The sequence below is a fragment of the Dermacentor silvarum genome, chromosome 9, assembly GCF_013339745.2.
Source record: "Dermacentor silvarum isolate Dsil-2018 chromosome 9, BIME_Dsil_1.4, whole genome shotgun sequence".
Classification (NCBI taxonomy): domain Eukaryota; kingdom Metazoa; phylum Arthropoda; class Arachnida; order Ixodida; family Ixodidae; genus Dermacentor; species Dermacentor silvarum.
In genome coordinates, this window is record NC_051162.1 from 68,088,578 (window position 1) to 68,106,504 (window position 17,927).

Consider the following 17,927-nt stretch of genomic DNA (forward strand, 5'->3'; position numbering starts at 1 on the left):
GATTAGGCTCTATTCTCAATTTAGTGACATGTTTGAGACTAAATTATGATACCTAAACTTTCTCTACTTTTGAGGTAATATTGGATGTAGTTTGTAGTTACAATGTTGGTAAGTTGAGACTCGTGTTTATTCTGTCTGAAATTTTCAAGGATTTAAGCAATATATTCGCCTTATCTTGATATTTTCCTTTTAGATACCAAAATACGTCCGCCAAATCACTGCTGTAGTTGGCAACAAAATCAATTTCTCGTTCCTTCCACATTTAAATAGAAGCTCCAGAGCTGAAGCTTCCACTTGAGGACTAAGTTTGCATTGTTGATAAGACCAAATAAAGTTATCTTTCAGCGACCTTTCGGGACAAGTGATCATGACGGTAGCTGCGACAGAGAAAACGATACCTGCAATAAATAAAATTTATTACATGTTTTCTCTAATACTGGGATGAGATATTTAACTGCGCATCAGGTGGCCAGAATCTTACAGTTTTTTACCACGGCTTCTCTCATTCTGGGTCTAGTTTGAGCTCGCGGTCCTGCAGAAGAAAATTCTTTACAGCCAAAATACTAAGGGCATTTGCCTTGGGACAAACCAGCACTTGTAAGTGTGCAACAGTTCTTTACGGTGCGCTCGACCTACATCCATGGAAGTGCCCAAACCCATAAGTTTATACTTTGGGCTGAGGAACAGCTAGCGCTATCACTTTTCAGCCCAACATGGTTCCTAGTGGGTTGCATTATCACGTTTTGTTAGACCACAAAGATCGCGTACATTCTACTATATCCTAGATTTTTTTCTTTTTTCGTCACCACACACGTTCGTGTCATTACACTCCTCATCAGTCAGAAAACGGGCACAAGAAACATAGCTTAGGCTCTGTATCACTGCAAAATAACGGTAATTGAAGCACACAGTTAGATGGTCACGTCGCCTATTGCTCCTTTCTCTCTTGAATGCAATGTTGCTGCACCTGTCGGCATACTCACAAGCGGGACAGGCGTACTCGCACTCGGTCTTAGTGTGGAAGTTGTTGTTGTCCTCGGCACAGAACTGGCTCTTTAAGCAGCTCTTGGTCTGCATGTCGAAGTGCCATCTCGACCCGGCATGCGCCACTCTGCACGGATGGTATCCCACGGTGTCGTAGCATTTTGTGTGAGGGTTCTTTGGTCCCCCTGCAAATGTGAGAGATTTATTAAACACCTTTCGGGTTTCACAGGATATTATATAATGTACATGCATTATATCGCTGAACACGAAAGCATGGAAAGATGCTTTTCACAGCACGGCAGACATATTAACTTTGTATATGGTAGCGTAAACCTAAAAACAAAGAAATTTTACAATACTTTAGCAACTGACACCTCCTCACCAACAGTGATTACGGCGAGCATATATATCGAAGCAGCATGATAAAATTGCAAGTTCATGCAGCCTCGGAAGAAGCGAGCAGTTGTCGCAATTTCCACACGGCGTGTCCGGAAGTTGTTAGCCTGACGAATAATTTTGCTTCAGCGTTTCTAGTTTTCTTGATTTGTTGTTCTTGTTGTGGTCGTCGTGGTCATCATCGACGTTGTCGTTGTCTTTGTTGCTATTGATTGCGATGATGGTTTACCAGAACTGACCTTTTGGCAAGTTGGTGCAGTTTCAGTTCATTTTAAGGAACAAGGCAAAAAAAAACGTGGAAAAGAACGAAAAATGCAAAGGTGGAGGGGCACTTTATCGTCCGTGTATTCTCTTTGCGCAGTTGTTATAGATGATGATGGTGACGTTGATTACTACGAGGTAGCAGCAGAAAGAAGAGGACGGATGTGCTCGGAAGAACAAAGCACAAACAAAGGGTTAAACTTTTAAGGACCTCTTAATTAGCGTATCAACATTTCTTTACCTGACTAGAACAAGAGAAGCCGTATAAAACAGATATCTATCTCCATATTTACTGCATTTTGTAAAAACGTCAGCTCCTTCTCTCTAACTGCACAATGATAGGCCTCACGTATTATACTTCATTTTCCAGTTCATCTTTGTACCCTCAATCCCAACTGCAAATATGCCCCGCTCGGCCTTTTTCCTAGGTTTACTCTTATCATATTATAAACTAATCCCAATCCACAAGCAACCACTCGAGAACACACTATCACACGCACCAGCCGCTGAATCGCTGAGTACCCACTTCTGCGCCAAACGACATCCCAGCAACAATAGTTTTACCAACAAACAACCAAGGTTTCAAATGCCCTAATAATACCGCTCTTTTCCCTAACGCTTAACGCTTCAAAACAGCAATTGAAGAAACCTTCTTTCTGAGGTTTTACGTGCCAAAACCAGTTCTGATTATGAGGCACGCCGTAGTGGAGGGCTCCGGATTAATTTTGACCACCTGGGGTTCTTTAACGTGCACTACAACGCAAGCACACGGGCGTTTTTGCATTTCGCCTCCATCGAAATGCGGCCGCCAGGACCGGGATTCGATCCCGCGACCTCGTGCTCAGCAGCGCAACGCCTTAGCTGACTGAGCCACCCCGGCGGGTCAATTGAAGAAACCCGCGACTTCAGGTTATTCCACATAAATTCTACTGTCATCCGTGTACTGCCCCTCTGCTCTTTATTGACGTTGCCCACAGACCCTTTAGCTAATCAATGAACAAATACCGAGCAAGTTATTTTATCAACCTCAATAATCACTGTGACCAGCGTTGATTTATTTCTCATAATCATATGGTACTTGTTCAAGGCAGCTTTGCCGCCACCGATATGGCAGTTTACATTATAAATATGCTCGCTGAGCTGATTAGGTCATGCTTCTAAAAGTTTGACTGCTGTTTTTCCAAACCAGACAGTATTTCTGAAGACAACGCAATGCGCGTATTTGCATATATCAGCTTTCTCACAGCCATTTTTCGCAGTCTCATCCTTCATAGAAAACAGCACAACCTTGTCTGCACAATGATACAAGTCTTCTGGGTGCAAGAAAACATCATCTGTCTGCGGGCGCTGCCCTAGTTTCTAAATATTAATAAAATTTTGCTCCACATTAGGAAGGGGAAGCAGGGAACACCGGTGGACGTTGTTTTTTTCCCACCTAAGAGCATGTATAGTTATGCAGACGATGTGCTCAGCTAGCAAGCCGTTCAAGGAATAGCTTTTTTTTCACTGAAAACATCGGCCGAACTGGCCTCGATGACGTCATAGATTGGCTGACCAAACTCATTTATAACGTCAGCTGCTGTTAATGTGGATAAAATACTGCACAGAAAGGCAAAACTATTTTCAATACTATATCAGCACTGATGGAGAGATTATAAAGACCACCCAAACAGCGTAAAATACAGAATCGATCATTATGTTGCATCTTACGACATAAGCTCATATTTTTAATAATTAGAGTCGACGGGTGGTAACAAGACGAAAAATAGTAACAGGAAATACGTCGAATAATTTGCCATTGATGTTGCTATTGTTGTGGTCTTACATTAAGTGGGAAAATGAACGTTTCTTGAAGGTGGCGTGCCGAAAAGCGCCACAGGTAGCGCGTCGCAAACAACCTAAAGTTACACAAGTTACACCAAACCATAATAGTGAAACCGTGGCCTCCTACTATTACTTACCGCATTACTGAGAGCACGAAATGTGCTGGAGGCTTCTCCAGCAACTTACTTCTTAAACAGATACAGTTAGTTTCATTCGTAATGACGGCGTTACAAAGCAAAAAGAAAGACAGGGTTGCTTTGTGGTAGCTTGGACACAAAATACATGAAGCCATGATCTTCGACGCAACTATCCCCAAAACATAACATAAATTCATTCTTATTCAACGCAATTGTTTTTCAAAGAACAATTCACTTTCTCAGCAATGATTTGCAAATGAATATATCGAAAGCCTTCTCGAGCAATGTGATTCAGTATAAAGGGGAAAAATATAATCCACCCGACAGTAACATAAAGTTTCAAGTTCTCATGTTTTAAGTTTATTTCAGTTAATGAAAACATTTATTCAGGAACAGAATTTGCAGAAGGGGGTCCCAAGGTCAGGCATCGGGACCCTGTATACAAAATTTATGGAGCAAATTACAAACTAGCTTATTGGTCTATAGCTATAGCGTAAACAAAAAAAAAACATTTAAAAAGCCATATGTGTTATTGAGAAAGCAAGCTTCGCGTTTCAAGAAAAATCTGTCCTCGTTGAGGAATCAAAGCGGGGAGCAGCTCGTTTCCGGGGAAGTCGTTTTCTAGCATCTGAGATAAACATGGGGCTAGCAGATAGCAGAGGGAGGCTAAAATAATCAACAGCTGGAAGCAGATGGACGAAACTGCACGTGTTGACAACGCTAGCATTGTCGCCGCAACAGGTGCGAATACCATTGTTAAAAGCCGCATGTGTTTCGCATACATGAGTTCATATGGCATAATAACACCATCCCGACTGCGGACGCCCTCGGCCCCTACTGCAGCTTTCACTTCAGTATTTCACTGCCGATTGCCGATGGGTTCATTCCTCATCCCCGAAGCGATGACAATGGTCAACTTCAGAAAGCGAGGACTTGCTGGCCGACCTTGGCAGGCACTCAAAGTTCGGGCAATGTGAGCAACGTTTGAAGCCATTAAAAAGTCTGTATGTATATAAGTAGGCATATGAATATGCGTCTAGCATCCGCCACGGCATCGACGCGTCTGTGCCGTTCCGCTACTGACAACGATGTGGCGCATTCCAATGCCGGTTAGGCCTGCCACATGTGGATGGGGGCGAAATGCAAAAGCTGCAATGTACTGAGATTCATGTGCACGTTAACCCTTTCGGGATGGTACAAAAATGAAAACAAAAGTAGCTTGGAGAAACGACGGCATTTGTTTACCTACCAGCGAGTCTAATGATCATTTATAGCAAGGCCAAGGAAACATTTTATTTGTCAGAACGGGGACATGTCTCGGGAAAAAAAGATTTTGGCACTCTCAAAAAAGTGGGCTTTAGTGTAAAAATTCAGTCCATGCTCCCAACTTCTCCCTTCGACAGCTTCTTGCACCGTCTGCTGTTATATACAGCAACCACAAATGAAGCACACCATCTGGAAAACTTGCGGAGCAACACAGGAGCTGAAGTAGAGTTCAGTGCTGCACAAAAAAAACATGAGGAGCGCTTGACAAGCTCAGCTGGTCTTCCATCTTTTAAAGGGCTAACAATCCGCAGCGCTGCACTAGCTACGCCGAACCCCTTAACTCAGAGGACAGTTTCGGTATAGTAATGCGCACAAATAAAAATAACAATAATGGTCGTTTAGCTTATATGTCTGTAGACTGCTTACAGAGAACGTGGATAATTAGGATGTTGCAAGTTTTACCGAATTTAATGCTAATCTTTTTCTCCAATGGGGAGGGCTTCATTTCATGTTGGATTATTACGTGCCGTAGCATAAGAAAAACAATATATACGCTCGAAAAATGCTAAGAATGTATAATTACTAAATATGTAGTTTTGTCTATATGTTTCTTGTATAACCATCATGATTAAATCGTTTTTAGGAGAATTCACCTTCAATCTAATGCAGGAGAAAAGTGTGTTGACGCGTGTTAGCATAAACGGCAGGTAAACGCACATATAGAAGCCAGTGATCTTAAGATACTTATAGCTGGCTTTGAAATCACGCTTATGCAAGCGTAAAGCATGGGCAGGTCGCTGGTGTTAGCAGTTCCATTATGTTATATGACCATTATTTCAAGGCCTCTTGGAGTGTGCTATCTAGAAGACCATGCACGAGGGAAAAAACGTTCCTCTGGTGTTTCGTATTTTAGAAATCGTTAATTTTCATCGGATTGATGGGTGACACAAGGGTGTCGAAGGGAGCAGGAAAGAATCCGTGTAATGCATTTTCTGGGCGATGGTATACCGAACAATGACCGGTGATCTTACCTATCGCGGCATAAGATAATTTGAGCGATACCTAACAAGTTTTTCATCAGGTTGAAGTTATGGGTTTCGCATGATAACAAATACTTGCTGCGTAAATTAGACGGCAGAATATATGTGTTTCGTGACCTCTAGCGGCAATAACTTGCGCAATAAGAAGATGAACGCGGGAAACCTATTCGACTATGTCATACTCAGGTGTCGAGCGTATAAGACGGCCTTACTCTTAGAGGCGACACCGTCATTCAGAGCGCTCGTTCGTGACTGCTGACGCATAACCTAGCATGAGGACCCTTGCCATGAGGAACATTCAGATATGCCTTACGTCGTCTCAGCTGGCATGACGCCAACAATCGGACGGTTCGCTACGTCCTGTGCGCCCTGCGATGAGATATGACTAAACTAAAGAGCATATGTGTGTGTGTGTGTGTGTGTGTATGTGTGTGTGTGTGTATGTGTGTGTGTGTGTGTGTGTTTGTGCAGATATAAATGACGAAGGAGATATAAATGAAAAAACGATAAGCAGAACGATACCCTACATTGTTCAGGGAGCCAGAAGTTTTTTGCTTAGCATTGTGTCATTCACTCTCGCTAATAAGTTTTGAGTATTCACATAAACTGCTCACTTGTTACTAATGGTTCATAATTATGTGGTCCATAAACGACAATTTCTAACGTGGAACCTAGGGACGAAAAATTGCTAACTTTGTGAATAGACCAGGATGCAAAGATCATTTGATGTTGTTGAACTTGGCATATTTGATATTCCATTTCAGTCGATTCTCTTCAGGCGCTATTCACTTCGCATTCGAATCGGACTCAAAAATTACTATTTTCACACCCATGCAAATTGAAAGACTCTCTGTAATTATCCATTTTTCTACAATAATGTAGTACGCATTTGCACACGCCATATGAAACATACCCAGATATCCTATTCAAAGTGCTGGATACTATTTGAGATCATGTAGCGTTTCTTGGAAAACTAAACGGCCCCGTTTTCTGGCAGTCATGCAAGAAAAACAAGGTACCCTCGTCAATCCGAGAATAGGAGCCTATTTTTTTTCTGTGCACTAGCAGAGCGAGGGCCCAACTTGGACTTTTGCTCAGTGAGTCAAACCCTCACCACGTCAGCATCCTTCTTAGATCTGCTGACGTCAGTGCTGTGCATGCCGCAGTGTTTGAGGGCAAAACCCTATCGGCTTCACGAACAGACATGGAGCAACTGCCAAAGAGTGACGCTATGGACAGATGCGTTGCCGAATGACACAGCAGCGAACAATTTGTCAATTACGAAAACAAAAGAAATGAAGGCCGTTAGACTCGAGCCGTGAAGGAAACCAAGGGCGCCAATAGTTCTGCTAGAATGTGATGCTACAAGTTCGACTTTATCGCAGGAGAGAAGCGAGAAATTGAAGCGACGCCATGCACAGAGGTTGCGAACGTGCCAATGAGGAGCTAGCGCATAGTGTTTCGCGCACATGGGCTTTTAAACCATCACATAAATTCATACATAACCTTATTGCGCATTCCTTTCATTCTTAGTTAAATACTTCGCTTTTAGTTAGCTCACGCTACAATCCAAAAGTAAAAGAACCCAGAATCACACATCATATGCCCCATCAAGTACGCTGACTATCGAGGCCTGGACTAAGGCTGCCTGCTCAATAATACGTTGACGAAAACGAAATGTTTGTCTATCTCTGTTTCTCGCACCGCTGAGGAGTGAGAATACGTTTAGAGAAAGGAAAACGCGTAAAGCACGTCGAACTTCTCCATTGGCGTTCACTCGTGCTTGTAGCCGTGACAAATATATGGCCTCGTTTCTCAACTCTTGCAATATGTTGTCCACCACCATCGCATACTTCTTGGAATCAAACGTGTCCATGCTAAAGTTGCTTATTTTTATACGTGACAGAAGTTCTTTGAACCACAAATATATTTTCTTTTCAAAAGGAAGCCAATCATACGATAAAAGGAGCTAAAAAGCGGGAAAGGAAAAACAATGCCTAAGAAAATGGGCAAAGAAGCTCTTAGACAACTGATGAAGGTGGTCGTGTGGTGATATACACATCTGTCTACCTCGGTGACCGAAAATATTCTATTAAATATGTCGCTATCGAAAATATCTTGACACACATGGCACACATCCAATAATCGCATATGAAAACATACGTCCTATATAATCGCGCATGATTATTAAACATGTGGCATGTTTTTTATATGAGAGCTTGCTTCCCTGGTAAATTATACTGCCAATTTGATTGCCAAAAATTCCTTGCACAGACAACATACACTGTGTTCCTTGCACATGACTTAACTGGGTAACAGTATCAGCGCTTAACGTTGAAGGACCAGCTCCAGCATTCTCTTACTGCTTCTTTATAGATAATATATAATGTGTCCACTCCTTCCTGTGCAGTCATTTAGCACCTCTTAGAGGTCGTTGTAAGGTATTCAGTATCGAGAGCACAACTTCAATTACGAGCAGGAAAAGCCGAGCGAGCCAGATCAATGAAATAATCGAAAAATGTAGCCCGTTCAAACTACCAGACTGATGTTAGTAAATGTTAAATGTAAAATACGTATTCTAAAAAAACTAGCCGCATCTTATGGCTCGAGAATACGAAGATTGGATAGATTGTTTGTGAAGAGCGCATATGCAAACTGCAGGACAATAAAGCAAGATGCAGCAAACTCCCTGGTTCTCAAGTGCTGGTTTCATTCAGAATGCTGTGCAATATATATCATTGAATAATCAGCCAAGATCGCATAAAAGAGAATAAGGCACGCGCAAGTAATCAATTAGGAAAATGCACGAGGTTAGTTTACACGAATTATCTCAACATAGCTCAAAGTGATAACATAATTGTTTGCATTCTGCACCATGGTAAATAACACCATTTGATCATGAGCCCATTTGTTCGGTCTTTCTCGTCCTTTAGTCCGAGCTGTTAACCATGAAATCAGAATCTAGTGAATATTTACATGTTATTCCGAGAGGAGAAAACATACTAAGATGCCATAACGAAAAGCATTATTGTAGGCAAATTTGACAGGAACACTGAAGTTTCAGGATTGAGTTCCGAAGTTTATTATTTCCCGCGACAATTATTGAAAACGCACTTCAGAGCCAAAATCCGCAAAAGGCGTCGTGGAAGTGTTCGAGGCCCGACAACAAACGCGGCAAGTGGCCGCACCACCTCATAAGAGTAAAGGTAAAAGAAATAATGACATGAGAGTCATCACTGTACATGTCCCTCAAGTAAGGCCACACATCGGCATCTTATACACAAACTTAAATGGATCTTACTGAGACAGCTTATGCAGGCAAAAAATACCCTCCTCTAGCTTGACTTCATTTGTTAGTGATTTATTGTTACAGAAAGAAAAAGAAACTACCAATTCACATTCGGAGCACAATGGCAAGATTAGTATACAAAATCAATATGCAAGCACAAGTTGAAGTACACTGTAGCTGTAGAGAAGTGTAAAGGGCTTTCTGGAAAATGTAACAATGCTGGTAATATTTTGCTTGTGATTATTTAAATTGCTTACACAGGTTCCTCAAAGGGCCAGTCATAGAAACGTGTTAAGGCACAAGAGGTTCTCTACACAAGACAGACAGACACACAAACTCAAAATACGTCATGATTTCGCAGCATGTCAAGTGTCTACACGTATGTAATAGGCATTCTTGCCTACTGGTCCGCCTGTGTCCACCCAGTCCTGCTGAGCGGCAAGGCTTCAGTGACACGTCCACGCTTTGTTGTAAGAAACTGCACGTAATCTCGCAATTTGTCGTACCGCCTGCTAATGTCTTGCAACACCTAACGAAACGACAGTGCTGAAGCAACAGTATATTAATGCTTTCCTTGCTTTCACGTAACAGATATTCAGGTATTCCTTCATTTTACTTGTCTCCATCGACATTCACACACCACCGATGCGATCAAAGACGCGCAATAAATCCATATTTCACAACAGGTGACACATTTAGGCGTTCCTACTTACCGCGTACAGCAATAGACGGCAGCCTCTAAGCACATTCACCACATTTACAAATTCAAATTTGAAGTTTGTGGCTGCCTATTTTAGTATTTATGATACGAATATGCCGAGTATTTACGAGTATACGAGTATTTATGTTACGATTGGAGCTTGAGTCCACCGTATGTAGTGAAGTAAATGAAATAAGTAACTGCAATATCACGAGGCTATCACTAGAGGAATCGTTAAGGAGCCAACATTATAAGTATAAAAAAGCAAAAAGCAAAATAGGAGTTCAGATGCCGTCAGTAACCTATTGGCGAAAGAAATATTTTGTTTCAAATACATGTTTCAGTTCTCGATCTGTTAAGTTATTAAAAACAAAAATTTTTCTTCGCGCGTCGTTCTGTAGTTTCAATGTGCCTTTTGTATCAATACTGAGTTGATGTCATAAAATATTTCACCACTAAGCTTAAATACACAATTCATTTGGCACAATACTTCAACCCCTCTATCTACATCGACTGCATCGCCGGTTGCACGACATGAAAGCTAGACGCCACCATCTCTAGTTCTCTATAGATCAAGCACGTAAAGTGAAAAAAAAAGACGGGATAAAGGCTAAACGCAAATTGTGGGCAATGCAATAAGAATCTTCATACAAAGCTTCAAACAATCAGTCGTTCATTAATGCACAGATCGTTTTAAACAATGGAACTCAAGGCGTATGACAGTTACACTTGCTTGTATGGGTCAGCTGGGAAAACGAAGAGTTTATTCTTTGTACGTCATAGAACTGGTCGCAAGTACTAAGATACGCAGAAACTATGGCAGTAGGTAATAAGGCAAAACAGCTTGCAGTACCTGGAGTACAATCTGGACATAAGTATAGTCTCGCTGAAAATGCAAGTACCCACGATCGATCGCCATGGCCCATCGGGAATGGCATAGTCTTGTCTTAGCGGGGCGTCCAGAACAATATAACATTATTTCCTGCAGTATTCACAGGTCTACAGAGGGGCTACGCTTTTTTGTTAATTCTAGATGTTCCCAAGAACTTTAAGTCCACGTGCACCGCAATTAAAGAAACATAGAAAGCAGAGCACCCGTCCACTGGGAGCCGAATGCAATTTTCTGATCTCGTCCAGTTCTAATTGTTAGCACCAGCATATGTGGAAGAATCATTACAGTTGTGACGCGCAATGTATTAGCTTTTAGTTCTCAAATCACTGCACCTTATTGAAAGCACGAAGAAAATCTCGAGAAGTAAAAACAGGAAACCCACTTGCACTAAACACTGCCTCAATATTCTATAATGCTTTCGTTTTTATCCTGCTGTAAAAGAAGCTGAGGAGATGTGCAGACGTTAGAAAATTTCGCAAAAAGCGAGAAAGGTCAGAGTGAAAACTACATGACAACATGGGGCAGGTTAGTAAAATCTACGGCGCAGCGCTGACCAGCAAGGACGTTTGTGCTGAGCTCCGTCGAAACTATAAACTTTGGAGCGAAGGAAAGGATAGGACACATAATGCTCGTTGCTTGCACAGCAGAACCGTGTCACGCACTTATTACCCTCGTCTTCTGTGTGTGTGTGTGTGTGTGTGTTTGCACAATGGGTAGAATCTTTCGCGCATGACCTCGGAGGCATCAATTAACCTGGGTAACCAACATGTCAGCAGCATGTGAGCATCAAAACGAGAATTCTCACGTCATCAATGCCAAAACAGAGGCAATCAAAAGAGGCAGATATGACAGTACCAGGGCGCTGATGATGAACTCAGGTGTGTTTTGATAACAACTTTCTGCATAGTGAACCGCGTGGCTACATCAAGCATGCTGTATACTGCGGCACCACAAAAGATAAGGAAGACAGTGGGTAAAACGGTAACAGCGCTTTCTTCCATTCACGAAAGGCAACGGATTACAGGTTCATGCAAGCCCTATCATTTCGCACACAATAAAATTCGTTAATTATCTCCCTTGCTGTTGATATCATCAGCATGTTTGTCATCGGCACTTGAAGATTCAATTTTGCTTTGTCGAATTCAGGCTGACTCGTGGCGCTTTAACAATGAGTTGCGAGATACGAGTGCGTTGCCACTTCTATATTATATTGATGCTAGCTGAGACGCTCATTAACCTACTTCCCGTCTGCCCTGCCCATGCTTTTCTTTTCCAGAGACCCAAGGTATATTATGCGCTACACGGCTATGCAAAGTGGACAGATGGCCGCTCGTGATTTTTAACAACCAAAGGCTAGAAAGCACCGCAGTATGTGGGATCTTGAAAATTGTTATGTAAATAAATGGGTAATAGGAATATCTGCACGACTGTGAAACTAATTACCCATCTCTTGCTAGTTGTTGACCAAAAATACCTACATGATTGTTAAATTAAATCTAGTACGGCACCTACGAGCGCAGGTAAAACCCCATTTCAGTAGGCGGAACTGCGCTGTCCACCAGAGCCACATAAAAAAAATTCTTTCCCACGTGCCACAGTTTCTCAGGACCAAGAAAAGTTGTCACCGTCACTTGCATAAACACAGGCGTTACGCAGAAAGACAAGCGCGAATTGCGTGAATCTTCTTCGGGGTAAATAAATGCATATATGCACACGGATTGTAATTCAGAAGCGAAAAAAGCACTCTCTACTGCATTAATCTAACTGGTAATCGCTGTCTCCTGGTCACAATAAATAAAAAGCTCAATTCTACATGCAGCAAAGAGGTGAGCCGCGCTTGAAAAAAAAAAGAAAACCGTGTCAATGTCATGTTTATGACAGTCAAACACATAACGTCGCGGCGCGTACCCTACGCCACCAAAATACAAAGCGTCCATAAAGCAAAAGAGACCACCGACTTGGCCTTGTCTGTGACAGCTGTCACTTGTACTTTATGCATGGCGCCTCTCGCTCTCCCCCCCCCCCCTCCCCCATCCAGTGATTGAGATCACTCCATACCCAACACGGAAGTTGTGAGTCCCCTACCGGAGAGGCGTATGTCACTTCCTACACGGCTAGCCCCGCGAACGCAAAAGAAAATCAATCAAATAAGCAATATCGAAGAAAATAAAATAGGCGGAGCAAGCAGTCTGGCCGGTACGTCTGTCTGGCGTGCGATGCCTATCAACAAGGAGATACGTCGGTTCTTGGCTCGGCGCCGTGTTTTCGCTACGCCGAGCAACGGCACTTGTAACCCATCCCGCGCCAATTGGCTCGGCAAGGGGCAAGGCCAAACTTTTATTGGCTTCGAGAGTGTTAGTGCGGTATTCCTGTATAGATAATCATCAGGGCGTTACGGGTGCTATTGGAATCGGTGTGTTTGACTTGGGAAATGTGTCTACGCACGGCAATTCTTTATTGGCGGTATAGTTGGTGCCTTAGATTTTAGATCACCTTAGACGCCTACAAGCGAAATCATCAATGGCTTGCCGAATGGGGAATTTTGTAGTGAACATTGCCGCTTTCCTTGTACGCTTGAAGTCTTCTGAAACCGTTTGTAGATTTAGAAGTATAAAGCCTTTTTTTAATGTATTAACGGCCTTGGTCGTTTATACCTATAGCTTAACCGCGTGCTATGTTCCTTGCATGCGCAGGTGTTTTGCACTTGGCTGTAGCTGAGCTTGAATGTCGATTTTCGTATTGCATTTTTTACTAACTCTCTGGTTTCCATCAAGGGGGAAAAACAGGGCCAGGCGTTTTACTACGAGCCATTGACGCGAATGTGCCCGAATACTTCGTAGTACTTAAGATGTTGCGCTGCCTTGTACAGTACCTCTTTTTTTTTAACACTGCTTTTCAACATGGCTGGGTTTTCCTGGGTAATGGGAAAATTTGGCATCACATTTTATATTAAGCCACACTTTTGTAGGAAGCTAATTTTTTGATCTTTCAGTACATTTTCTCATTGCACTTCAAGACATGCGTTGCGATTTGAGATGTGAAAGCTGGCAGTAACGAAATAATTTTCATTAGGTATCAATTCCGAAAGTAGCACCACTTCCTCCTCCCGCAAGACAATACAAAAATTAACCTCAAGTCGTACTAGTGTTCTAGTGTTCTAAGGACGCTTTTTGAGAAACTGCTGCAAGTTAATATATTTAATTCATACCGTGTTTCTTTCGGTGGGTTGACGCCGACTGCGCATATGAAAAAAAAAACAAAAAAAACAGAACACTTGTGTACTGTGCTTTCAGTGCGAATTAATGAAACTCCGGTGGCTAAATATATTTCGGATCGCAAACATACAGCGTCGCTCATATTCCACTGCATAGTTTTGAGAAGCGAACACCACCTATTTGTTTAAAATATATTGTAGCGTGTTCACGGCGAAGATAGCTAAAATCCGGAGTTGTAGTTTCAAAATTCAAGATCATTGGAAATCCTTTTTGAAATGGCATGCCAATTCTCAACAGCGCGATCGAAACAGAGAAATGAAAACGCGGCATGAAAACATGCACGAATAATGGAAATATTTTCAGCAGGAAAGCTCAAATTGTGACGAATAGATTGACTGGGCCTCACATATTTAGTGTTATTAATCGCAGTATCTTAGTCACAAAATTACGGATTCATTCAAGGTCCTCCACATGTTTGGGCAGCAAAGGAACGTGTGGTACATCGTTAGGGCCAGGCTTAAGAAATTGACTGAACTGGACATCAGGGGGTTACAACAAAACATCGCACATTGCTCTTAATTTTACAGCCAAATTAGCTAGATGGACAAAGTAGGATTCTGATGAAAATTTTGCTGAAATAATCATTTCATTTCCGAAATGTAGTCTCGCCTTTTTGCGTAATACGTCGTTTTTATTAAGAAAGGCATTGATAGTGCTTAACAACGCCTGTTTTTCTGCAGCTTTTCTTTATCGCTTAAAAAAGTGCTGTTGTTCCTGTTTAGGCAGTCAACTTGGACAGACAACAAACAGAATTGTCCAACTGACTGCTTAATAATTGTCCAATAATTACAGTGTTGATCACTCATCTGGGTAGATGTATATAAATTGAAGCCAAGGAGTGCTAGAATAATTTCGATCTAGAAGAAATCTAATGTGCAATAGCTTCCACACATCAACTTTCAGTGTGCGTGATGAATCACACTGACTTTGGCTTAGCACTTCATTGAAATCCCAGCTCTAACAGCGCTATTGAGCTTAACTGGAACGCAGTAGGCAGTGTAATTGATCGCAGCCTTTGGCTATGTATACCTGAAATTTGCACTAGTGTCAGGGTTCCTTCTCAGTGGGTGCACATTCGTAATGGATTGTCTGTTTCTACAATGTGCACAGGCACCCTAAAATATCTCGTAATGTTAATAAAGGCTTTGTTCGTCAATGCCGCTTGCGAATAATTTCAGGCGCTGTCTGACTCAGGTATACGACTCATAACATAGAATGCCAATATCCACTACCGTCAATGTTAAGGGATATTAGACTTGGAATTATAATAGGACTCATGCAGGTGGCATAGTTCGTAGCAGTGCGTAATCGTTTCAACCGGGCGAAACGAAACGAGCACCCGGTGACACGGCGGTCAATATGTCAGTAAGAGAAACAGAAGTTCGTCGTAATATCGTCATTATTGTAATATGAATGAGCGTGCGGGTTTACATAGGTTAACTATAACGAGATTCACTGGTGTTAGATTTGAACGTAGGTACGGGTAATTCCATTGGAGCACATACATAGACTGCACTATTTCCGGAATCAACCTCGGAAACGGTTACATACACAGCCGGAAAAAAAACTGGTCTGACAATGCCAGAACTGCTATTTGGTATAACACACAATGTGTGCACATACAAATAAAAAAAGGGGGAAGGCGGTCAAAGGAGCTAAAGACTGTTCTGTCCTCAGTATAATGACGCTACTTTATTTGCCGTTTGCTACAGCACAGAAAAATGTTGTATTTCTTTTAAATTTTATGTGTCATCTTCTCAAAAAATAACTTTTCTAATAGAGCAACGATCACGTTCTCTTCATAGTTATATCTCAAAAAAAGATTCGTACCTAATGTGCGCACTTCGCCTGGTGGTACAGATGAGCACCTGTAATGCTGACCCCTCAGCCTTGTGTGTTTAAAACTGCCGCCCAACTAAATTCAGGAGTGTTACAGAGAACTTAGGGTGGACGTTAGGGATTGCTCTGTGGACTCGATATATCTGCTGCGGCACTCAAAACAAACAATTGGTTCGAACTTGCATTTTCATGTTGGTTACGTATTGACTGAGTCGGCAGTATTGGATGCCCGGTCTTTTCCCTTCTGAGTGACTTGCAGTAACTTGCAGTAACAATTTAACTCTAACGAATGGAAGTTATGAATTAGTCGTCGTACATTAATTATGAAACTTGTGGGTCATGGTAATGTAGAGATTGTATTCCTTTTAGCGCTTTGTCTATGGTCCAAAGGGCGCTCCACTTCGGTCACCACCGAAATGTGGGTGTTGAATGGTGGTTGAATAGAAAATGAGAGAATTGACCGCAAAGAATCTTCGCACTATACCGGCAGTAATTTAGACGATTCTCAATGCAGTTAAATGGTAAATAATGATTTCTTTGTATGATCATGTGGTTTCGAACATCAATGCGTGCACCCAACTTCGACACAGACTAATATATCGAACAACGTAGCTGTAGGTTACGTTCATTAAAGCGTTGATTAAGAAGTCCTTCATTTTCCACATCTCTGATATTCTTCTGTATCCTGTGCGACTTTGCTAGTGAAATAAATGAAACGTATCAATCAGGAATAATTTCGCGATTTGTCCTACTTTAATGTCAGTCACGCAGCTCTAGTAACTCTCGCGAAAGACACCAATGCTTAAAAATTTGACCCGAACTTCTGCATTATTTTGACGATTTCTCCCAACAGCTTGGGACAACAACTTGATGACACCGAAAATAATACAACGACAATTGCACGATCACACAATAGATGACGCCGAAGTAATAACGACAACCATGGCTAAACGACGCAAACATCAGCATGTTCGTGTCACTTCGTCGATCAACGGCGTAAACAACCAAGAACGTTTTTCTGCAATAGGAACGCTGACAATGGATGCCACAATGCATCCGAAGTTTCCAGAAAGTATCGAGCCTACACAGAGGTTTGGGACGATTTGCCGTGTTCTTCCCAATTTGCTGATATCGCTTTCCGCATAGCCTCGGTGAGAGAATAATTGCAGCCTGGCATTCAGAATGGGATGGTGACAAGTACGTATGCCGTTATTTTCAGCTCATGTTTGATCTTGCTCAAACATGAGCATTCCCATGAGGCCTAAATTATGCAGAGATGCACTGCTAAAATATGTGCTGACCTTTCATTCAGCAACAGTGTGCAGTTACGCATCATCAATAGTCCTAAAACGTTGAGAGAGTCAGCAATTCCAGTGCTGAGTCCGATAATAATGTCTAGGATTCAGGGAGCTCAGAATAAATGTACTTGGGAGTTTCTAGAATACTCAATAGCTTAGTTGCTGTTGACGTCTAAGGATCCAGCTGCTACCTTTGAACAACATGATCCGGCATAAAAATATGGCCGCAGTTGAGGTGGACCATGTCACAGAACCATCCATATACCATGCACAAGTTCCCATATTATTTTGACATATGCCCGTGGTGAGTGGCAGAACATGAAAGTGGACAACTGGCACAATGGCTAGAACATCACGAATACCAGTATTCTCTTAGTGGCTTGAGCCAAACCACAGTGGGGGCAGTCAGCCATGCGTCGTTTGTCGGGCGCATACGAAGAGGGTTGTCCAGAGGGTAGGTGATGAGGAGGTCGCATGGTGACGACAGTCAAGATGAAAGGACAGGAAAGTAAGCTGACAGCTGAAACCAAAATTTTAAATCCTAATTGCAGTCACAGGAAAAAATAACAGTGAACGGTGTTCCTGATTGATGAAACAAATTATTAGTAAAATGTTTACACAATGAGCGTCATCTAGCACACTATTGAGCACCTGCCAGATGTTTCAAAACTATTGTATTGCATCAATCCACCTTTTCAGCTTCAAGTGACATGACGTTACCTTGCA

At 42.1% G+C, this 17,927-nt stretch overlaps 1 protein-coding gene across 1 annotated transcript in view; it reads right to left on the minus strand.

The window, feature by feature from the left end:
- Positions 1–17,927, minus strand: part of LOC119465295 (papilin) — a 51,937-nt gene that overhangs the window by 28,034 nt on the left and 5,976 nt on the right. Inside the window, exon 2 of the mRNA XM_037726088.2 lies at positions 984–1,169. Coding sequence (XP_037582016.1) covers positions 984–1,169 — 186 coding nt within the window. The remainder of the gene's footprint in view (positions 1–983; positions 1,170–17,927) is intronic.